Raw genomic sequence first — 21,055 nt, 5'->3', positions numbered from 1 at the left:
TGATTTTAATCAGCTTTGGAAAGGAAGAAGTTGCGCTATTTAAATTTTTATACATATTAAATAAATAGCACAAAGCACATTATTATGCACATTTAAAAAATATATACCTAAAAGTCACGTGATAGTTGTAATAAACACTTTCTGAAATAGTAAAAAATCTGTCAAAAACGACGAATTTTCAGCCGTACAAAACATAAAAGAAAATGCACGAGCATAACAACATAAATCAATATTACGTGCTGGTAGAAATCATGACGAAACATGACAGTGCTGCCAACCTTTTATTTTTTAAAATATTTCATGTCCAGCCACTCTATAGCTTATAAATTTAAAAATTATTGTTGCAACCGCAGATAACGACTGATTTTAGAGGAAAATTATTTACATAATAATTTAATTTCATTTTTTTTATCACTTTAAGCTAAATTATTTCCTTTTTTTTGGAATTTTAATTTAAATAATTATTCTCGCAAATTATGATATGTGACGTGTATTGTAACGAAAATTAATTAAATACGATAATAGTGACGTACAGTACAAATAGTAATATTTGAAACTAAAACAAATGTTAGACTTTCTTTCAACTGATATCAATTTGAAATCCTTGTATGATTATTTAATATTCAAGTTAGTTTAATTTGCTTTACCAGCAAATGCACTATATGTAAACACTAAATTTCACACAGTAATAATTATGTGAACACCGTACTTTTCTTAATTTAAATAAATTTGTATTCCTTTCTTTAAAATTTATCTTCACTTTACTTTTAAAGTATCTCACTTCGCCCTGAATTAATCTTTGATAATTTAAATTCTGCCAGCTTCTCGATGACACTCGTTAGCATCCAACATACAACAATTGATGAAAAACTATTCTCGCAATTTACTTCAAAGAAGAGATTCTTTAGATTAAATACCGGCTTCTTCAGCTTTTTATCTTGTCAATTCTGCTACATTAAACATCCAGGAAAAGATGTTGCTGGACTGTAAAAACGGTTAAAGATTTTTATAATTTCTTTATAACTGAATGGCTTGAATTAATACGATAAATAATTAGAAAGTTAAATAAAAGAAAACTCACGAAAGTTTTCTTAATTAGATATAACTGTTGAAACAGGTATTTGGAAACTAGTCACCATAATGCAGTTAAGGAAAAAATATACATAATTTGAGAGAAGAAATATTACATAATCAAATAAATAAAAATGCTTAAAGTATTTTTTTAATTAAATTTACGATAATTTTACGTAAAATTAAAGATTATTTTATATATAAAAGCTAGATTGGCATGTATTAATTTTAATGGAAAATGTGATTATAAAATCAATTCTATTTTCTAGGAATTAAATGATTCTAAAAAAGAAAATAATAATAACAATAGATTAATAGGAGATTATTAAATTTTTCGGTAATTTTATATACATTATAAGACATAATGCAAAATGAATCATTTATATAATTCGGTGTCTGAAGGAGAGATATATTAAATTAAGAATTTTATGAATGTAAAATAAATATTAGAAATTTCCATTAGTTCTTATGGATCATTAATTTCTGATAAAAATTTCTTGTTAGAAGTTAAACAAAAAACATATTCATTATTGTTACAAAATATGTTTTTTATCCTTATTCAAACTGAGAAATATTTGAGATTTTAGAAAAAAAACAATAATTTTTGTAGGTCAACAGCCTTTTCCTTGACAAAAAAAACTGTTTTTTTACGGGATGTCGACTTTCAATTTTTTAAAAAATTTCTTAAAATCTAAAACCTAATTTTCAAAAAATTATAAAAGTGTTCATAACTTAATTTTATTATAAATTTTAACACTTCTGAATTAGAAAAATAATTATTAAATAGCACTTTAAAAAATCACTAAAAGTATATATGCAATTTTTTTTATTATCTTAATTTGTAAAAGTAAAAAGTTCAAATGGAGAAAAGAATCCGTTTTGTAAACAAGGATTCCTATTCAGAAGATCACGTATTTCTTTTTACACGTGTAGATAAGAGAAGAAAAGAGATTGGCTGTTGGCCAAATGCGAGATTTGACGTTTGTCAACAATGATGACTGACAGAAATCTCTTAGCGATCAGGTTGGTTGGTAAAATAACCGTAGAATAAAAAAAATATATGCTATTACACGTTGGCATCTCATCTGCATACATACATCATCCTCGTGTTACGCAAACATCCATGTTTTTCTGTTTCAATCAACACGGATGAGAATTTCAATTATTCATTTACTCTCTAAATTTTAATATCTCACAAATAGCTTTTAGTTATATTGTATTAAATGTATTTTAAAAGGTTTTCGAGCCATAAATTTTTCAAATTTTCGTCTTCTTCTTCTTCGTTTATTAAGAAAACGATGAAATCAATTCGATTTTATTAATAATATAGCAGATATTATGGGTCAGTAGAGAAATCGGTTGACATTCTGGATAAGTTTAATAATAAGTAGCAAAATATGGACTGAATAGCCGAAAGCATTAAGGTTTCATTCGATGGATTGAGATCATTTCCTGTAGCACACTCGCTTTCATGACGTCTGTGTGTTTTCAAAGATAATCGATTTTTAATGTAGTGCTTTATCATTTTAGTATATTATAGATACATCGAACAATCTCTGCACTAAAAAAAATAAAGAAATTATAATTTAATTTAAGTTTATTAATAATTCATTCGTTTTTATAAATTAAAAAAATGCAAGACAGTCTTGTATTGCAGCTAGAAATTTTAGTTTTAATTTATTTTAAAAGTATTAAATAAGTCAAACGTTTTATAATTTAAATTTTTCGCTTGTTTTTGTATTAATTTTTAATTTGTGAAATGAACATTTTCTTCTTATTTTAAATGTTAATATAATAAAATTAAAATGTATATAGATGAAATTAATCTTGCCCTGAATTTAATACATTTAAGTATAGAAATTTTTTGTGTATTCTTGTTTATGTAAAAATTCTAAAAGAGTTATAAATTTTTGAATATATAATTTAGAAAATTCTTTTAAGGAAATATTTTAATAAAAATATAATCTTTTCCAGAAAAGTTTTTGAATTTTTAATATATATTTTTTTTACTCAACATATTTTTTTGTTTTTTTAAAGAAATTATTTATTGCGAATAAATTATTTATGTTAAATAAAATGTATTGTAATCAAGTCAGCAGAGTGATATCAAGTTGGCATGTTACCAGGAGAGTCCGGAATCGATTCCCGTTGATTTCCATTCTATGAAACCATCTGTTTCATTCCAATGTATCTAATATACCATAGTATAACCCGCATTATATTACTTCCCGTATCATTTTAAACACTGAAACATTTTAGTAGTAGTAGTAATAATAATAATAATAAATACTGTAATTTATTTTTCTAATTATATTAATATATATTATTATTTAGTCTGAACAAATGCCGATGCCATATTTAGTAACAAGATATAACTAAGTCATCATCGAGTACTTTTCATTGATTTTTCTGAAAGTATTGACTGCAGTCATCGTTCAATAATCGAGAAACATCAGGTAAGAATGCCATGTTTTCTAAGTTATGGATCTATAAACAAGAATTTTATAAGATAAATCAACACATAAAACTATTTTATCAAACTTTATATTTTTAGTTAAGGAATTAAATTAGAATTAATGCGAAAATGAAATCCGATCCAAGCAAACTTCTACAATTATGTGGTAAGAAATTTTTAACTATTTTGTAGATCATTTTTTTGTGTAAATTACTTGTTCTATTATATAAATTGCTATTAGTAATAAGGATATTAGTTCTATAATTTGGGATATTAAAGAATTATTTTTAACTTTTTGGCTAAATTTCTATTTAAACTTATTACAAATTTAATTTTTTTCCACTATATTTACAGAACTATTTATGTAAATACTTAATATCTTAAAATAGTTTTTTTTTTACTTATATTTTTACATTTAGATTTTTATTTCTTGTTTAAGCCTTAATATTGATAAGTAACTTAGATTTTAAATTGTATATAAAAATAAGAACTGGAAACGTAGATTATTGTTAATCAAAATCTAGAAAGAATGGTAACTCGTTTCTATTAACATAATAGAAGTTCTTTTACCCTAGCAATTTAGTTAGTAGCTTCATCCAGTGTAGATGTAATTATGTCGTAGACGTGAAATTCCATCGAATCCAGATAGGTCATTCACCAAATAACACATCCTAATATCTGAAACTAATGCAGTAAAATATTATATATACGTACAGTACACTTAATTTAAACATTATTAAATCAATAAAGTAAATTTTAATTGAAGCTTATAATTATATTTAAAAATTAATTAATTTTTTTAACTGTATAGATAACCTATTGTATAATAGATAAACTATTGTATAACATATATTACGTAAATTTACTAATTGTGATATATGTATTTGGATTTATTTTTATATATGGTATTTTACAAGCTAATTTTTTAAATATTATTATTACGTCTGATTATGTAGAACTGTTATGTATACAAAATTATATCGATAAAATAGGGCAAATTATAAAATTGATAGATAAGGGAAGAGAACTTGTTACGTACCTGAATAGGAAAATTATTGAAAATTATAGAGTAGATAGAATAACATTTGCTTTCTGAAGGAAACGGATAGTCGGCGTGAGTGAAAACAGATGAGAAAATAATCGAGTTTGTTCGTGAAGTAAAGAAAACAAAATTTATACTTTAAATTGATGGAGCATTAAATAGAAATTACTTGAAAAATAAAAGTTAAAAATGTAATTGGGGTAATTCAGTATTTTTAACATAGAAAATTTTCGTCTAAAGATCGTTAAGGAGCTGTTTTTGCACTTAAAAATGTTAAGCTTGAATGCGCTCACTACTCGAATATTTTAATGTTGAGAACCGTTTGAACGCTCAATGATAAAAAAAGATAAATTAATTATTTCTGGATTTATTAATTAATTGAATCATTAATGAAAAATATGCTTGAAATTCTTGTATTCGGCGGCAATTTGAAAAAACTGTATACCTATAAATTCCCACTGTTGTTCGTCTGTCTTTCCTTAATCTCGAACGGAATTAGATAAATGAAATCCGAATCCAGATATGGAAACCTTAGGGGCAGGAGGTCCCGATTAATTATATATGAACTTCCGATGTAAACCGGAAGTCACGTTATTTCAATTCAAAATGTTTTCCCCTGAAAGCAGTTAATAGATGGTCGGCACGACTCTATTGTTAAAGGAAAAGTATGATGTACAGGGGCAAGCCACTACTAATTTGAGGTGGAGAGCATATATTTTAAATTAATAAATTAAAAACATGATTTAAAAAATTACTCTTTTATAAAGACTTATTCAATTAAAACATATTTTTGGCTAATTTAATAAGAATATGTCAGATTAATTTTTTCTTTTTTTTATTGATTATTTATTTGAAAGTTTAAATAAAGATTATTTTCTAGAAAAATTAAGCATTATAATAAATATATTTTATTTTAGTTTTATAAATCTATAAAATTCGCGTTAAATTGATAAGAACAGTTTCGTGTCAGATATATAAATTTAAAGCTATAATGTTAATATATTTAATTTAAACTGTTCAGAGACATCCCGATAAAGATTGCATAGGTTTAAACATAATAATATTTGACAGATTAATTTTGAAAAGTGATAATAACAAATTGATTTTAAAAAATTGCCTTAAATGAGAAGAAAATTATCTTTTATGTAATCTGTTTATCTATATGTATAAGAGGTAGTGCTACAATATAAAGTGATATTTTTAATTTAATATTTATTTTTAAACGTAGCGTTATTTTAAAGACAAAATAAATAACAAGTTTTAATACTCATCAAAGGTGAATTGCAGTTGCTATTCTTTAGAGGAAAATTGTTATCGAACTATCCATTACGTGGCTATCATTTCATATAATTTAAACAACAGCTCTCTGACAATAGGGAATAATTTCGCAGCCATGTTTTCATCTGTTAAATAATTTTAATGGAAGAACATTTATGTATGCCCCCTTGTCGTGCTGAATGAAATATATTTAAACCAAAAGATATCAAATTTTTTCCCGTTTTTAGTGGCAATTAATATTCATATTGCTAATATTTTCATTATTTTCGGTCTTATAATAAAGTCTCGTATCTCAGACTAATCAAGTAGGATAAAGGGAATGATGCCGATTGCAATATTTACCATCCTCCTACGTAATCAGAACATATCAAATATAACAAGATTAACATTTTTGCTTTATTATCTTCTATGCTAAGTTTTCTTTCTGTATAATTGTAAATACTAATGTTTTATAAATACTCTTCTTGATCCAATAAACATTACGTTAGTTTCTTTAACATTTTCTTTATTAGAATGTTTTATAAAGATTTTTTACAGTGGAAATTCTTATCATCTGACATATATATATTGATATATTCTAGTTGTTTTTATACAAAATTAACAAATCCACACAGAATATTTTAATTTAATTAATTTAAAAATAGTATTAATATTTTATCTTTAATATCAAGCATTTTATCAAATGTTTTCTGGCATAATTTTAGCGCATTAAATCTCTTGAATACATTATTTATGAATCGAGAACTGTAGAATTAAAATATAATGAAACAAAATAAACGTAACGTAATATTTAAAAAAATTCTTTAATAAACCATATCTTTATAACAAAGAATGTTGTTTTTTCTGTCTATTTATTATGAAACTACAAAAGTTTTATCATCAATTGCATCGTATGTTATAGATCAAATGTAAAGCATTACTCGTCTTGATATATGTAGATCGTAGAACATTTTTTCTACTCGTATTACTGTATAATAAGCACTTTCACTCTGTCGTTAGTCGCAGTTTACTCGCTGTCGATAATGTTTCCATTCATGCTTTCTTTAGCTATATTATGATAAGTTTCTTGAAAACACCACAGAAACAAAATAGGGGTAACAATAAAATTAAACTGCTTATTAATTGCCACTTTTATTTAACTGTTGATTTAATTTGCTGTTATAATTACGAGCATTTTTCGAGATATTTTTTCGGTCTGCATAGAAAATTTCCAACAAGAATAGGTTTTAGACCGTTACGATGTAGCTATAACTAAACTTTTTTTATTTTAAAAAATTTAAAATATTAGTAACGTCTAGAAAATATAATAATTAAAATTTTCATAGGATTTTTACATTTCTGGACTTAAGACACCTTGGAAGATCAAGAAATGCAAAACATTACGGTTTTTTTCCTGTATGTATGGATGTTAGTGTGTGTGTGTAAAGCACAATTTTTCACCCTGTTTGAAGCTTAATAACTCCTGTGCTTTTTGTCGAAAATTTCTAAAATTTTTCAGGGAGATTTAGATTTGTGTATTAGGGAGATTAATGCTATTAAATTTTGATGGTTGGAGGTCGAGGGGGTGGGGAGTGTGTGGTATCTCGAGTTGGGTCGGACTTAATAATGATTTTACTCGATATTAGCATTTACAATTTTTGGTTAATGTTACCCTTGGTGCCAAGATGGCGGCTCGTCTCTGATTCTAGCAAGGAAACAGTGGGACGCACGTTCTAACCTAACCTAACCTATTCTAATAAATTATAATAATTATTAGCAACCAAATTATTAGAATAGGTTAGGTGTTAGGTTAGAACGTGCGTACCACGGTTTCCTTGCTGGAATGAAAGACGAGCCGCCATCTTGGCACCAAGGGTAACATTAACCCAAATTTTTTTTTTTTTTTTAATAAAACTCATTCCTACCCTCAAAATTAAACTTTTTGCCGTTTTATAATAATTAAAAATATAAAAAAAACTTTTTAAAATAAATTATTATAACAGATGGCGCCTTACGTAATCTTAAATGTTACTGGGAAACGTAAGCAACTCGTTGCTGGACTTTCCTATTTAATGATAAAATTACTGGAAAAAATATAAACTATCCATTAATACCTCCGAGTATTCATATTTAATATTTTTTCTATAAATATTTTCGTTTGAAATATTTAATGTTTTTCTTTTTTATATAAATTAATTTTTTATGATGTTTCTTTTGTTTGAATTATAATTAATTTTATATTTTTAAAATTAAGATAAAAATTTTCATGTGATTGGCCGATAAATTGATATACGAGATGGCAATGTTTGTTTCTATTAATTTTTCAATGTGTTGAACGGAATGATTAGAATATTGGAAATAAAATTAGAAAATAAAATCCATATTTTTATTTAATAAAAATATAAAATCGAGATTTATTAATAATGTTTTTTTTTTCATTTACAATCGGAAGAAATATATTTTGTTTTCCATCATTAAATTCAATCACTCATTCATCACAAATCTTACAATTTAGTTATTTAACCGTTGAAATTATATAGATTTAAATCGGTTTAAGTGTAATTTATATATTTTATACACAAGACTTTTTCTCTTTATTAAATAATTGAAAATTTTGTCGTAGAAAATTCGATTAGAAAATAATTTTCTAAAAGGAATTATCACTGAGGATAATTTTTATTAGAGTAAATAATTACTTTACAAAATTGAATTAACAGCTTTGTTGGAGATACGAAATTTGTTTAATGACTATTTGATAAATCACTTTGTAATAACAGAAGCTAATTAATGGATACACTTAAGACGCCTATTATAATGCCTGTAGAAATTTGAAGAAATATGATAATAACGGAATTAGAACAGATGATCTTCTACAAAATGAAATTATCTGAATAATGAAACTGGATACAGCAACCACTAGCCAAGGATACTTGTTATTAAAGAGAATTATAATGAAAAGTTTCCTTGTAGAATTTAAATTATCAAAAAATATTATAACAATTGTCTTTCTTAAAATAATGCTGTTTACAGTTTAAATTTAATTAATACTTTAAAAATTTACTTTAACCATAGTTAAAAAGAATTTTATTTAAGTAATATAAATTAGATATTGTACACATAAATTAAATTAAATGCTTATTTACTGAGAACAAAGACATTTATAGTCGTTTTGATGATATCCAGATAATGTTATTTTTAAATTTTTAATGCTTCTCTGTTAGCCTTCAAAATTATGTTGGAAAGAAACATTTGCAGGCGCAAAATATATATATATATTTTAATATATTTGATGCTCTATAGAATTTTTTTTCTTATTTTTAATAGGAAGTTTGTTTGATGAAAGCACTGCTTATCTACAGAAAAAGGTTACTCAATATGTAAGTAAATTTAAAACAAGGTTTTGTTTACATATAAAATGAAAATGGTCATATAAAAAATGTCTATCATAATTAAATTTTTATCTAGAAAAATTGTATTTTACTTCACTTTTTTTAAAAAAAATAGTTAGTAGAAGAAACAGGAGCACAAACGGCATTTCTTTTATTTGTCTCTGATGATCAAGATGAACTTAGTTGCAAGGTAAATATATATATTTATCTATTTTATCGGAGAAATAAAAAAATTGTATTAGAACGAATAAATACGAATATTCAGTTTTATATTTATGGTTTGATAAGAATTTAAAAAATTGAATGTATTTAATATTAGTCAAATAACTTGAACTGGGCCGACGTTTTTATCGTATGATTTATATATGGTGGAGATTAGATATGCAGTTACTTGAGCGTTATTTATAATCCTCATCATTCTTGATTACAACGGTTCATTGATAGCAATTTAATTATAAAAACGTTTATAACTTGCATATAAAAATGATTTAAATTTTACTATAAATTATATCAAAATATTTTAAAATGTTCTTGCTGTAAAAAGAAGTATCTATGCGTTTATAAGTTGAATTTATAGGAATATACCACTTCATAATTGTTTTCGTGACTTCAGATATATAATATAAATTACATTTAAGTAATAATTAAATTAATTAAATATCATAATATTTTTCTTAACTGTTTTAATCTATTGATTTAAGTAATTTTTTTTCTTACTATGAAATTATCATTGTTTTACTATCAATAAAATTAATTTATTTTAAAATATAACAGGTGGTAGGAAATAAAATATTGGAAGAAAGTGTGAAATTTCCAGTGAGTATCAATTAACTCTCTAAGGATTTTATTTAAACAAATTTTTAAGTTTCTAAACACACATTAGATTATTCCATTTGAAAATTAATTAGAAAATCAACTAAAAGAATTTAATGAATTCTCATTAATTACAATTTATTAAGATTGTTTGTGAAATTAAACTGTCGCGTATTTAAAATTACACTAATATAAAATTCGAATATATATACATATATATATTTAAATTAGCAAATCGTGTAAAATATATTATTAAATTTTTAACAGACTAATTATTTATTACTTAAATTTTCTTTAAATATGAAGTTTATTAGTTTAATAAAACAAAATTTAAAAAACAAATATAAATTGTCAATACTTACACTTTTATAATTAAAAAATGCATTTATTTTAAACATTAATAATGTTACTTTTTCATTATAATTTTTTCCTCACATAGAAACATTTTTCTTGTAAAATCTAAATTATAATTAAAACAAAAAGCAATATTATTATTATTATATAAAAGATATAAATATAAATAATAAAATATTTGTTATATATAGCTAAAAATATTTTAGACAGTTAAAAATAACATCGACTGCTTTATGTAATCAAGAAAATTAGACAAAAATTCATTATATAGATGTAAACATGAAGAAGAAATAAACTAGTCTGTAATCAAAGTGTTTAGCTCATTTCGGTAACATAAATATTATATAACAGATGAAGAAGATACAGATATTGATATTGTTATCGAGTGTTTTACTTATATTGCACCAATTTTAATAAAGTCTTTATATATTTAGTTTTAATTTTATATTATTTTTATTCCTCGTAACGAGAAATCTCTACTATAAAAAATAGAAATATATAATTAATATAATTACATTTATTTACTTTTTATTTAATTAATATAGATAATCTCTTAATAAGCGCATTAAAAATTATTTTTAAAAAATTTCATTAAAACCAACTGGAAATAAAATGTAATTTCGAATAAAAGAAATAAATTTAATTTAAAAACTATAAGATTAAGCTTTCAGATAAAAATACTTTGTTGTCTATTCGTCTTTATTTCCATAAATTGTTTTTTTCTTTCTCTAAATAGCTTCAATTTCTAAAGTACTCATCACAGGAAGTGACTTCGCTGCATTAGTAATGATAATGCGCTTCATACTGGAGACAGTAATATGGAACTAATCTTGTAAATAGTACATACAATAACACAAACATATGATACTCTCATAATAATCAAAGACGTAAATAACAATAAATATCGTTAGAAAAATATATAATATTTAGCCTTTGTTTATGAAACAATATAGTAATAGTAAATTATACATTTAAATGCAATAAAATTATTTTAAATTTTAATATGAATAATTTTTACAAAAGTTAAATTATTGTAATCGTTATCTCTCTTTTTAGAATATCATAATTAAAATAATTTAAAATTATTACAGATTCAGAGCAATAGCTTCAGTACAGCTATCATCGAAAAAAGACCATTAACCTTGGAAGATATTAAAAATGTAAGTAAATATTTACCAAATTTTAATGGTTTATATAATTTTTTTCTGTACTAAAAACCTTATTTAAATATAGGAACAATCCGAAATCATCAGTTCTATGATGGAAGATGCATTGCTCACTCTTCTTTGTGTTCCAGTGTTACATCCTCACAACGAAGAGAAAGTCAGCATGTTAGCTTGTCTTGTTAACAAAGAGAAGTAGGTGATTTTTATCTTTCTTTACATCTAAATTTTAAAATTTACAATAAAATATTCTTCAGTTTTGATGAAGAAGATACAGATATTGTTATCGAGTGTTTTACTTATATTGCACCAATTTTAATAAAGTCTTTAGCCTTTGAAGAAGAAAAACGATTGAGAAAACAATGCCAGGTACATAAGAAACTATATTCATCTCGTCTATATTGTAAATTAATTTATAATTCAACAGTTTATAATTTTATGTTTAGTCTCTCCTTACTGTGGCAAAAAATTTGTTTACTCATCTTGGTGAGTGTAATATATTTAATAATATTTAAGGATTTGCTGGACATAATGAAACTTATATACGTATTACTTTACAGATGATGTAACATTATTACTAAGAGAGATTATGACAGAAGCAAGAAATTTAACTAAAGCCGAAAGGTAATTATATAATTAATTGCATAATGATGATGATGACGATGATAATATATACTATTATCAATTTGTTTATATGTTGCAGATGTTCACTATTTCTGTTGGATAAAGAACAAAATGAATTAGTTGCAAAAGTTTTTGACGGTAGCGCAACTGAAGATGGAATAGACGTAAGAGTTAAACTATATTTTTTTATTATTTACGTAATATATTTTTTTAAATATTAAACTGTTTTTCTAGCATTCATTTGAAGTTCGAATTCCAAGCAATGAGGGAATAGCCGGTTACGTTGCTACTTCTGGTTAGTATTTTTACTTATATATTCGAATTTACCAACAGTCTTTAGTTAAAATCACACAAAACTTTTTAAAGAAAATATAAAATTTCTAAAGAAAGTGGTAAAATTTGCAAATTTTGAACACATAAAATACAATAGATGACAAAATAATCAATCGTTATCCATCATCTTTGTTTATCGTAAACGTTCAGATGAAATCTAATCACATTTAACTTTTCTTTAAAAATTTTTATTGAATATGTATTACATTATGATAATAAACAGAAATTTGTTTATTAAAATTTTATTATATATATATTAGTTTTTAATAGCGAAAGTAATTTTATCGAATTAAATAACTTCACTTTTATGTCAGTATGTACAGCACTTGTATGTCGCTTCCTTTTTAATTTATTAATTTGTATATAAATAAATAAAATACTTTGAAACTTAATTTATATACAGGAAAAACGACACGACTATTTTATGTAACAGTTAAAAATAAAATAATAAATTGTAAAAAATGATATTTTATTTACATTTTAAAGTAAGATAGATTTAAAATAATAACTTTATTTTCACATAAATACTCATTAGCATCCAGTAAAAAAACTGTTACAATGTGTAAAAAAAAAAAAAAAAAACTCAGACGTAATTCCTGTATATTTCGTTGTTCTGAAGAAATGTTCCCCTCAGAATATATTTATTTAGTAATTTAAAATGTTTTATCTTTCTGACTTCGTATTAAAAGTAATTTCATTATTATATCGATTTTAATTTTTTTCTATTGTTAGAAATTACGCATTCTTCACCTTATTCCTACGTTATTTTGGAAAAGTTTCCTATACATATTTTATTTCGTTCTTCTTCTTGGTTTATAAACTAATTGAGCAGCTTTTTTGACAGTCTTCCGTCTGTAATTCTGTTGTTTCTATTTCTATTTATATTCTGTTATAGATCATTAATGGAGGATAAGTTTATCTTCTTTCTCTACATTTTCGTCTTATATCTGATTCAGTTTGTGCAGTCTTTAACATATGACAAAAATAGCATTTCAGTTGCTTGAACTCTGCCGATGTCTGTCAATAATGTTTCGTTTTCTTATTTTTTTAATATAAAACTGTATTAATAAAAGCTAAAGTTATTTTATAGAATCTTAAAATTATCTTTCAGGAGAAGTATTAAATATCCACGATGCCTATGCTCATCCATTATTCTATCGAAAAATGGACGAAACTACAGGTTTTAAAACGAGGTATAAGATTCTATTTTGATTGTTTATTTTATATTGTCTAGACTACATCTGTCACAAGAAATCGCACATTATTGATATATAAATTCCAATTTTTCTTTTATACAGAAATATCCTTTGTTTTCCTATTAAAGATGATAGCGGTTTGTATTCTCAGTTTATGTATTATTCAAAATTGTCTCGTCATAAATAAACTAAACAATTATAATATCAAATATTTTCATTATTTTAGGTGTAATAGGAGTTGCCGAGTTATGCAACAAGATTAATGCCAGATATTTTTCATCTTTTGATGAAGAAATAGCTAAAGCTTTCTCCATATATTGTGGAATTAGTATAATGCACGTAAGTAATTCCTTTTTTTTTGTAATTCTCGAACATTATAAATAACAGATAGATTTCATTTATAAAATATTATTTATTAGTCTCTCATGTGGAAAAAAGTCCGAGATTCTCAACACAGAAGCCATCTTTCTAATGAATTAATGATGTATCATATGCAGGTAATGTTATATATATATAATAAATTAAATCAAGTATACACACGAAAATGATGTATAATTAGATTATTTTTTTTTATTTACAGGTTCCTATAGACGAAGTGATGAAATTTGCTCACAGTACAATACTTCCTCCTTCTTATTTCAGTGATGATTTTAATAAGTTTCATTACTTACCAAGATCCATTACCGAAAATGAGACACATCTTGTAAGCTCAAACCATTATAAAAGTAAACAAATTTAATTAACAAAGTAAAAAAACCAAGAAATTCGTTCATTTCCAGGCTGTAATGACCATGTTCGATGACGTAGGTTTCATTTCTCGATGGAGAATCCCAATGGAACACCTCTCTAAGTATTGCTATTTTTAAGAATGATGAATTTTAATATAATTTAAAACGTTTCAAAAAATAATACATAAATTTATATTTTGAAGATTTATCTTAATGGTAAGGAAAGGTTACAGAGATCCTCCATATCATAATTGGATGCACGCATTTTCTGTTGCACATTTTTGCTATTTATTATTCAAGAATTTTAAAATAATGGAAGAGTATCTTACGTAAGTTACTTGATTATTCTATTATATATATATATATATTTAAATTTATTATCCGATTTATTACTTTAACAAATTTTGTTTATAAAATAACTGTAAACCTGAAACTTTCCTCTCAACTTAGTCTATTGCATTTTCTTCAGAGATCTGGAATGCTTTTTCTCTCTTTGTCGCTTGTCTCTGCCATGATTTAGATCATCGAGGAACTAACAATTCCTTCCAAGTAACATCAGTACGTTATCATATCCTACGTTTATTTCAACTTTCTGACTTACACATTAATTTTATTGTAACTATTAACTTTTCAATTTATACCTGTTCATTATTTAAAGAATTAATTTAAATTTTATCTTAATTAAGGGATTGATAAGGAATATTTTCTTATTATTCTAGAAATATATTATTATTTTTCCATTTAGAAGATGAGATAAACATTTTATATATTTTTCTGTGATTAAAGGAAATTCATTTCCCTTTTAGAATAACAAGAAAATAGGAAATTTGCTAAATATAAAATTCTCTTCTTACATTTTGTTTATCCTTTCTTATCAGTTGCTGAAATTAAAATGTATAATTCATCTTCTACTCGACTATATTTTGTAATGGCTTTATTAAGGATATTTATTCATTGCAGAAATCAGATTTGGCAGCTTTATATAGTTCCGAAGGTTCTGTCATGGAGGTAAAATATTTAATTTAATATTTGTTTGTTGTGTAGTCAAGTTTTTTATAGTATAAAAATTTTTGTTTTAAAAATAATTGACAGATAAAATAACAATAACGTTTATTCAGTTTCTATTTTAAAAAATAAGAATAAAAGAAAATAAACAACAAAGTATTTTTATTTTAAGACGTAACTTTTAATCTTACTAATGGAAACGACTTTAATATTAAATATACTGTCTAATGAATAGTTTAAAAGTTTATATATATATATATATATGGAAATTAAAATGTCAATGACAATCAATCAGTTTATTTATGTTTATTTAGATAAATTTAATGGAAGAGTATTCTACTTCTTCACTTTTTAATGGTTTATTATATAAATATAAATCATAAAATATTATGTAAGCAGTGTACTCATTATTTGATTTATTATCTACAGGGAGATCATAATTAAAATTAAGTGTTCAGACTTCTGCAGGAACAACTATTGAGCAAATCTCAATCAACTTTAGTATACGTACTGTCTTGAATTTAGTTTTGATTTTAGAAGAAAAAATTTTACTTCAAAATTCAGCCGCAAGGTCGAAATTTGGCGCTGACGTTCTCTTAACGTGCACGTTACGTACTGTACGTTTTTTAAAAACGAATTTCTGAAGTTACGTAACAAAGTACGTCGTTTTATTTCAATTGCAGATGTGGAATGAAGAATTGACTATTGTATGAAAGATACAGCTCTATGTGACCTCGTGCCCACCGGTGACCAAGTGGATAACGCCACTCAACTGGTCGTAGGTTCGCACCTTGGCCGCACAAAGTTTTTCGGGTTTACTTCACCTGTCTAACACCTAAATAGGGACTAGTTTTCCATAGGAAGTTTTCCCGGAAGGCATCCCTCCTTGGCAGATGGCTCATTTATTTTGCCTTATCTTATTCCGTTAATTCAACCCAATGTGCTCTCCATATCTCCATACACTAAAATCTGCATTCGCTGCACAACACATTCGATAGCGAAACGCAACTGATCTGTGTGTAGGTGTTGCACGTCTAAAATTCTGTCTTTTGTATCCAGAGACTATCTAAACAGGCTCTGCAGGTAGCCCAATAATAAAAAATCACAACCAAAAACGCTTCAAAACATTTTTATAGCCGAAATTCATTATAAAACGTACGTAAATATGAACACTAACACAACACAACAGCGCCAAATTTTCCCTAGCGGCTAAATTTTGAAGCAACCGTTTTTCTACAAAATCGAAACCGCATACTCAATATGTAATATATATATTACATACTTATTATATACTAGCTTTTTTCTTTAGAATATATTTCTAGCTTAAAAATTAGTTTATTTTCATCACATATTTTGACTTTATGTAATATATTTTCAGAGGCATCATTTCGCTCAAGCTATGGCTATTCTTAATACCGAGGGATGCAACATATTCGAAACTTTTAGTAAAATGGTAAATATCTTAATTAATAAAATAAAATTTCTTAATGTTATCTTAATAAGATCTTTAAGTAAAATATAAATATTTTTATCCTACACGCTTCTACTACGTTATATACAAAATGTAATTTAAAGTCATTTTATTTATGAATAAATTATTACTTTCTCGGCTGTTATAAAGTATAAATGTGTGTGTGGGAGGCAAGATTTTGTTCACCTTCTTTGAAGCTTAATAACTCCTGTGCCTTTAGTCAAAAATTTCTGAAATTTTGCAGGGAGGTTTATGTATTAGGGGGATTAATGCTATTAAATTTAAATGGTTAAAGGTCGACGGGGTGGGGAGATACAGGGGGTCGTGTGACATTTCCTTTTGTATATGTAATAAATAAATATCTCTACCCTGAAAGTTAAGTAACTCTTTGCTGAAATTTTTTTTAATAGGAGTACATTCAATGTTTGGATTGTATACGTGATATTATATTAGCAACGGATCTTGCTCATCACATTAGAATCATAGAAGATATTAAGAATGTTCAACAAGGTATACAATATAAATTAATGTATATTGGATGAAGGTTATGTAAGAAAATGGATAAAAACTTTTTCTTTAAAATATCAACAGAAGGATTTGATAAAGAAAACCATCATCATCATCAATTATTACTCTGCTTGTTGGTAACATGTTCCGATTTGTCCGATCAAACTAAAGATTGGAAAAGTTCAAAAAAAATTGCAGTAAGTTATCTTTATATATTTATTTATTTATTCCCTCTACGGCCTCTCTTATCCTCAAAAATTGCAGTATTTATTTTAATTACTTTTCTTTGTATCAAAATACGGGCAATAGATTTAAATTTACTTATTGATTTCAGGAATTAGTATACAGCGAATTCTTTTCGCAAGGTGACCTGGAAAAAGCCATGGGTGTGCATCCTAGTGAAATGATGGACAGAGAAAAAGCTTGTATTCCAGAATTGCAAATCAGTTTTATAACAACGATCGTTCTTCCTTTATACGAGTAGGTTTATGAAACGTATCTATATAATTAATACTATTATATCATTTATAATTATTAAAATAATTTGTCATCCACAATATTATTGAATAGAGGATTTTAAAAGTTCAAGCTTTGTTTATAAAGTTAATTTTAATTAATAATTAGCTGCGTGTTTTCGGACTTTTGAGTGGATGGGCTTAGGTGAATAAGAGTTGGTTTGCAATGGCGCGTTACCCTATGGGTAAAGAGGGCAATTGCCTGGAGTCTTCACCAAAAGGGAGCCCTAAACTAATCTTTTATAAAAGAATACTTCCCCAAAGAAAAATGTCTGAAGTCAACACTGTACTTGAGAACCCCTAATTCAAATTTGTCTGGGCAACTATGAAGCTATAACGCACCATCGGTTGGTTGTACTTCGTAGATTATTTTTTAAGAAGTTGAAGGGGAAAATGGTCAGATTGGATTGGAAGAGGACGATAAAAATAGTGGTACTTAGGTCAATAAATGTACATTTTTAGTTAATGAGTATTTACAATAATGAAACCACAAATCATTGTTGGGCAGTTAAGAGTGGGCATTAGGAGTGATTGGAAGATCTTCACAGTAATATTTCAAGGGTGTCGAAGAATATGTTGAACGATATAGAACCCTTTACCTAACTAACAAACATACATGTATACATGTCTTGACTTTTACAGGAAACCACGGCAGGTGGTAAAAAATAAGTTTCATTTATTATTAAAACAATGATTTTTTAAAATAAAAAACGTAAATTTAAATATTAAACACTTCGTTTTCTAACAAATCTCTACATGAAAAGTACGTACAAAGTTATCTTTTATATGTTTAATCTTATACAATTTCTATTTGATTTATATATATATTTCCAAATTAGAGTATATTTTATTTTAATTAGTGTATGTGTTTATCGTAAACAGATTACTGACAGCATTTTTTCCTGAAGCCGAAGAGATATCGAATGCTGTAAATACAAACAAAATCTATTGGGAAAGAATGAGAGATATTTACAAGAGGAGATACAGCAACAGTTCGTCTTCGTTAGACATGTTCGAAGACGAAACATTAGAACAAGAAGTGCTCAATGGATTTCAAGAAGCCATAGGCAAATTATTTATATAAATCATTCATTTATATTTAGCGATAATTCTTTTTTAATTTTAAACGATTTTTCTTTTTTCGTTATGCAGAGAGCAACGTAGAAGAACTAGACGAAGCTCTGTAAAACAAATTATCAAGACGATATTTTTTCCCCCACGAAAATATGACGCATTTCAGGTATTTCGGCCAATATACGCCAGAAATTCGTACCGAAAGAATATATTAAAATGCGGAGACTTCATTTAAACACGCAAAATTTGCGGAAGTGACCGATAAAGCAATAATACAGGAACTGTCTTTAATTAAAGCATGTACAATCGATTTATTCATAACGGAGCTACAATATACGACAATGGTATCTGTCGTATATCGTTCCCTGTAAACGAAAACCATTAGTTTTTACGAGGTTGCTCAATTGTTTGCTGCCTGATCAAATTGTTCTACGAAAATAACGAAGTGTATATAGAGAATGCATAATCTTCCACGTATACATTTTACGGGATGGATCTTACTTGGTGTTTAAAAATAGTTACAAATTTGCTACGTTTATGTAATATATTTTTCCCATTGAAGAATTTTCAAGTGTGACAATTAACGAACTCCTTGTGAATCAAACTTGTTGTAACATATCTCATATTTGTACAGTAATTCAAATGTGACGTATGATTTTCATATTTATCGAAAAAAAAATCCTGATGTTTTTTGTGAATCTTCTAAAATACAGAAAAAAAATTAAACATTTTTAGTAGGATATAAATCTTTTTAAATGTGAATTTTTCTAACTGTGATATAAAAATATATATATATATATATATATATAAAATCAAGAAAATTCACAGTCAAAATCGAATCGTATCATTCAATTATGGAAAAAATTCGTGTGAAAAATATAAATATAAATAATTCTTTCATCTAAATATATTAAATCGATGCTTTTTTATGTGAGAAAATTCATTGTTTGCCTGAAATATTCACAAGATGAAGCACGAATAAGCAAAAAAAAAAAAAAAAATTCATTTAAAGCGGTTGTAAATCATGAACAAAAAAATATATACGCGGCAATTTTACTTAATGGAATAAATTAAATTCCTAAAAGTTTTATCATCATTTAGAATAAATGTTCAAACATTTTAATTAATATATTTTTATTTATATAATTTACACTCTAAATTGGACAAAAGTTGAACATTTTCCTATAATATTAAAGAATTAAGCAAAATGACAATCTGTTGAACTTTATAAGTAAAATGTTTATTGTCGAATGCGTGTGAAGTTATGATCAATGATTTTACTCGAATCTCATCCTTTTTTTGGTTAGTTTTTATTTTCATATTTATTTAAAGTTTGGCTGTTGAACGTTAGAATGAAGTTCCAAACGAGCTCTGAGTAGGAAGTATTTATATATATAAATGTCCTCATGTTTTGTGACTATATAAAATAACAGCTTAGATTTGCATATGTATAGCTATTCGAAAAAATAATATTTTTAAATTTAGAACTTAAAACATATATTTAAATGATATTTTATCTAATGATTCATATAATTCATTAACTAAATTATAATTATAAATGTTATGTTTCTTCAAAATTAAAATATTTATCATTTATATGATTTAAAATATATATATTTAAAAAAATTAATCAGATATTTCTAATTTGTTAATGAGCAAATTACAATATACAAATGTAATAAGTTATTTTGTTGAAATAATTTTTTTTATTTTATTTAAAATAATTTATTTATAATAAATAAAAAAAATATATATATAAAGTTATTCTGTGTTAAATTTTTCATTTTTTTAAAGCAGCTTTTAATTATTTAATCATAATAATAATTATTATTTACCGACATATATTTATATTATAATCAGATCACTTCAAACTAAATTTAACAAAGAAATTACCAGAGAAAGATTATTCAAATATATAAAAATTAAGATATATTATTGTAAAATTGAAATATATTGTCAAATATTTTAAATTATTCAATAAAATTTAAGCATCGATATGTTTTAAAATATATAATTTTATTTTATATAATTAAAGTTCATTAAACTCGGTAATGTAAT

General features: G+C 25.2%; 1 protein-coding gene across 1 annotated transcript in view; it reads left to right on the top strand.

Moving 5' to 3' along the window:
* LOC136985250 (cGMP-dependent 3',5'-cyclic phosphodiesterase-like) overlaps window positions 1-20,518 on the top strand; it is a 66,843-nt gene extending 46,325 nt beyond the window's left edge. Inside the window, 27 exon segments of the mRNA XM_067282502.1 lie at window positions 3,406-3,527; window positions 3,626-3,692; window positions 9,150-9,206; window positions 9,334-9,404; window positions 9,989-10,030; window positions 11,473-11,541; window positions 11,615-11,739; window positions 11,802-11,913; window positions 11,991-12,030; window positions 12,105-12,168; window positions 12,248-12,332; window positions 12,403-12,463; window positions 13,613-13,694; window positions 13,800-13,834; window positions 13,924-14,036; window positions 14,117-14,194; window positions 14,278-14,400; window positions 14,477-14,547; window positions 14,629-14,758; window positions 14,897-14,983; window positions 15,386-15,433; window positions 16,809-16,883; window positions 17,312-17,411; window positions 17,493-17,605; window positions 17,743-17,888; window positions 18,806-18,990; window positions 19,076-20,518. Coding sequence (XP_067138603.1) covers window positions 3,656-3,692; window positions 9,150-9,206; window positions 9,334-9,404; window positions 9,989-10,030; window positions 11,473-11,541; window positions 11,615-11,739; window positions 11,802-11,913; window positions 11,991-12,030; window positions 12,105-12,168; window positions 12,248-12,332; window positions 12,403-12,463; window positions 13,613-13,694; window positions 13,800-13,834; window positions 13,924-14,036; window positions 14,117-14,194; window positions 14,278-14,400; window positions 14,477-14,547; window positions 14,629-14,758; window positions 14,897-14,983; window positions 15,386-15,433; window positions 16,809-16,883; window positions 17,312-17,411; window positions 17,493-17,605; window positions 17,743-17,888; window positions 18,806-18,990; window positions 19,076-19,110 — 2,184 coding nt within the window. The 5' untranslated portion in view covers window positions 3,406-3,527; window positions 3,626-3,655 and the 3' untranslated portion in view covers window positions 19,111-20,518.
* Window positions 20,519-21,055: the final 537 nt, after the last annotated feature.

Source organism: Centruroides vittatus, unplaced genomic scaffold (genome assembly GCF_030686945.1).
Source record: "Centruroides vittatus isolate TY-2023 unplaced genomic scaffold, ASM3068694v2 contig_956, whole genome shotgun sequence".
NCBI lineage: Eukaryota > Metazoa > Arthropoda > Arachnida > Scorpiones > Buthidae > Centruroides > Centruroides vittatus.
The sequence above is the reverse complement of the archived record's forward strand: the minus strand, read 5'-3'. Positions and strand labels throughout refer to the sequence as shown.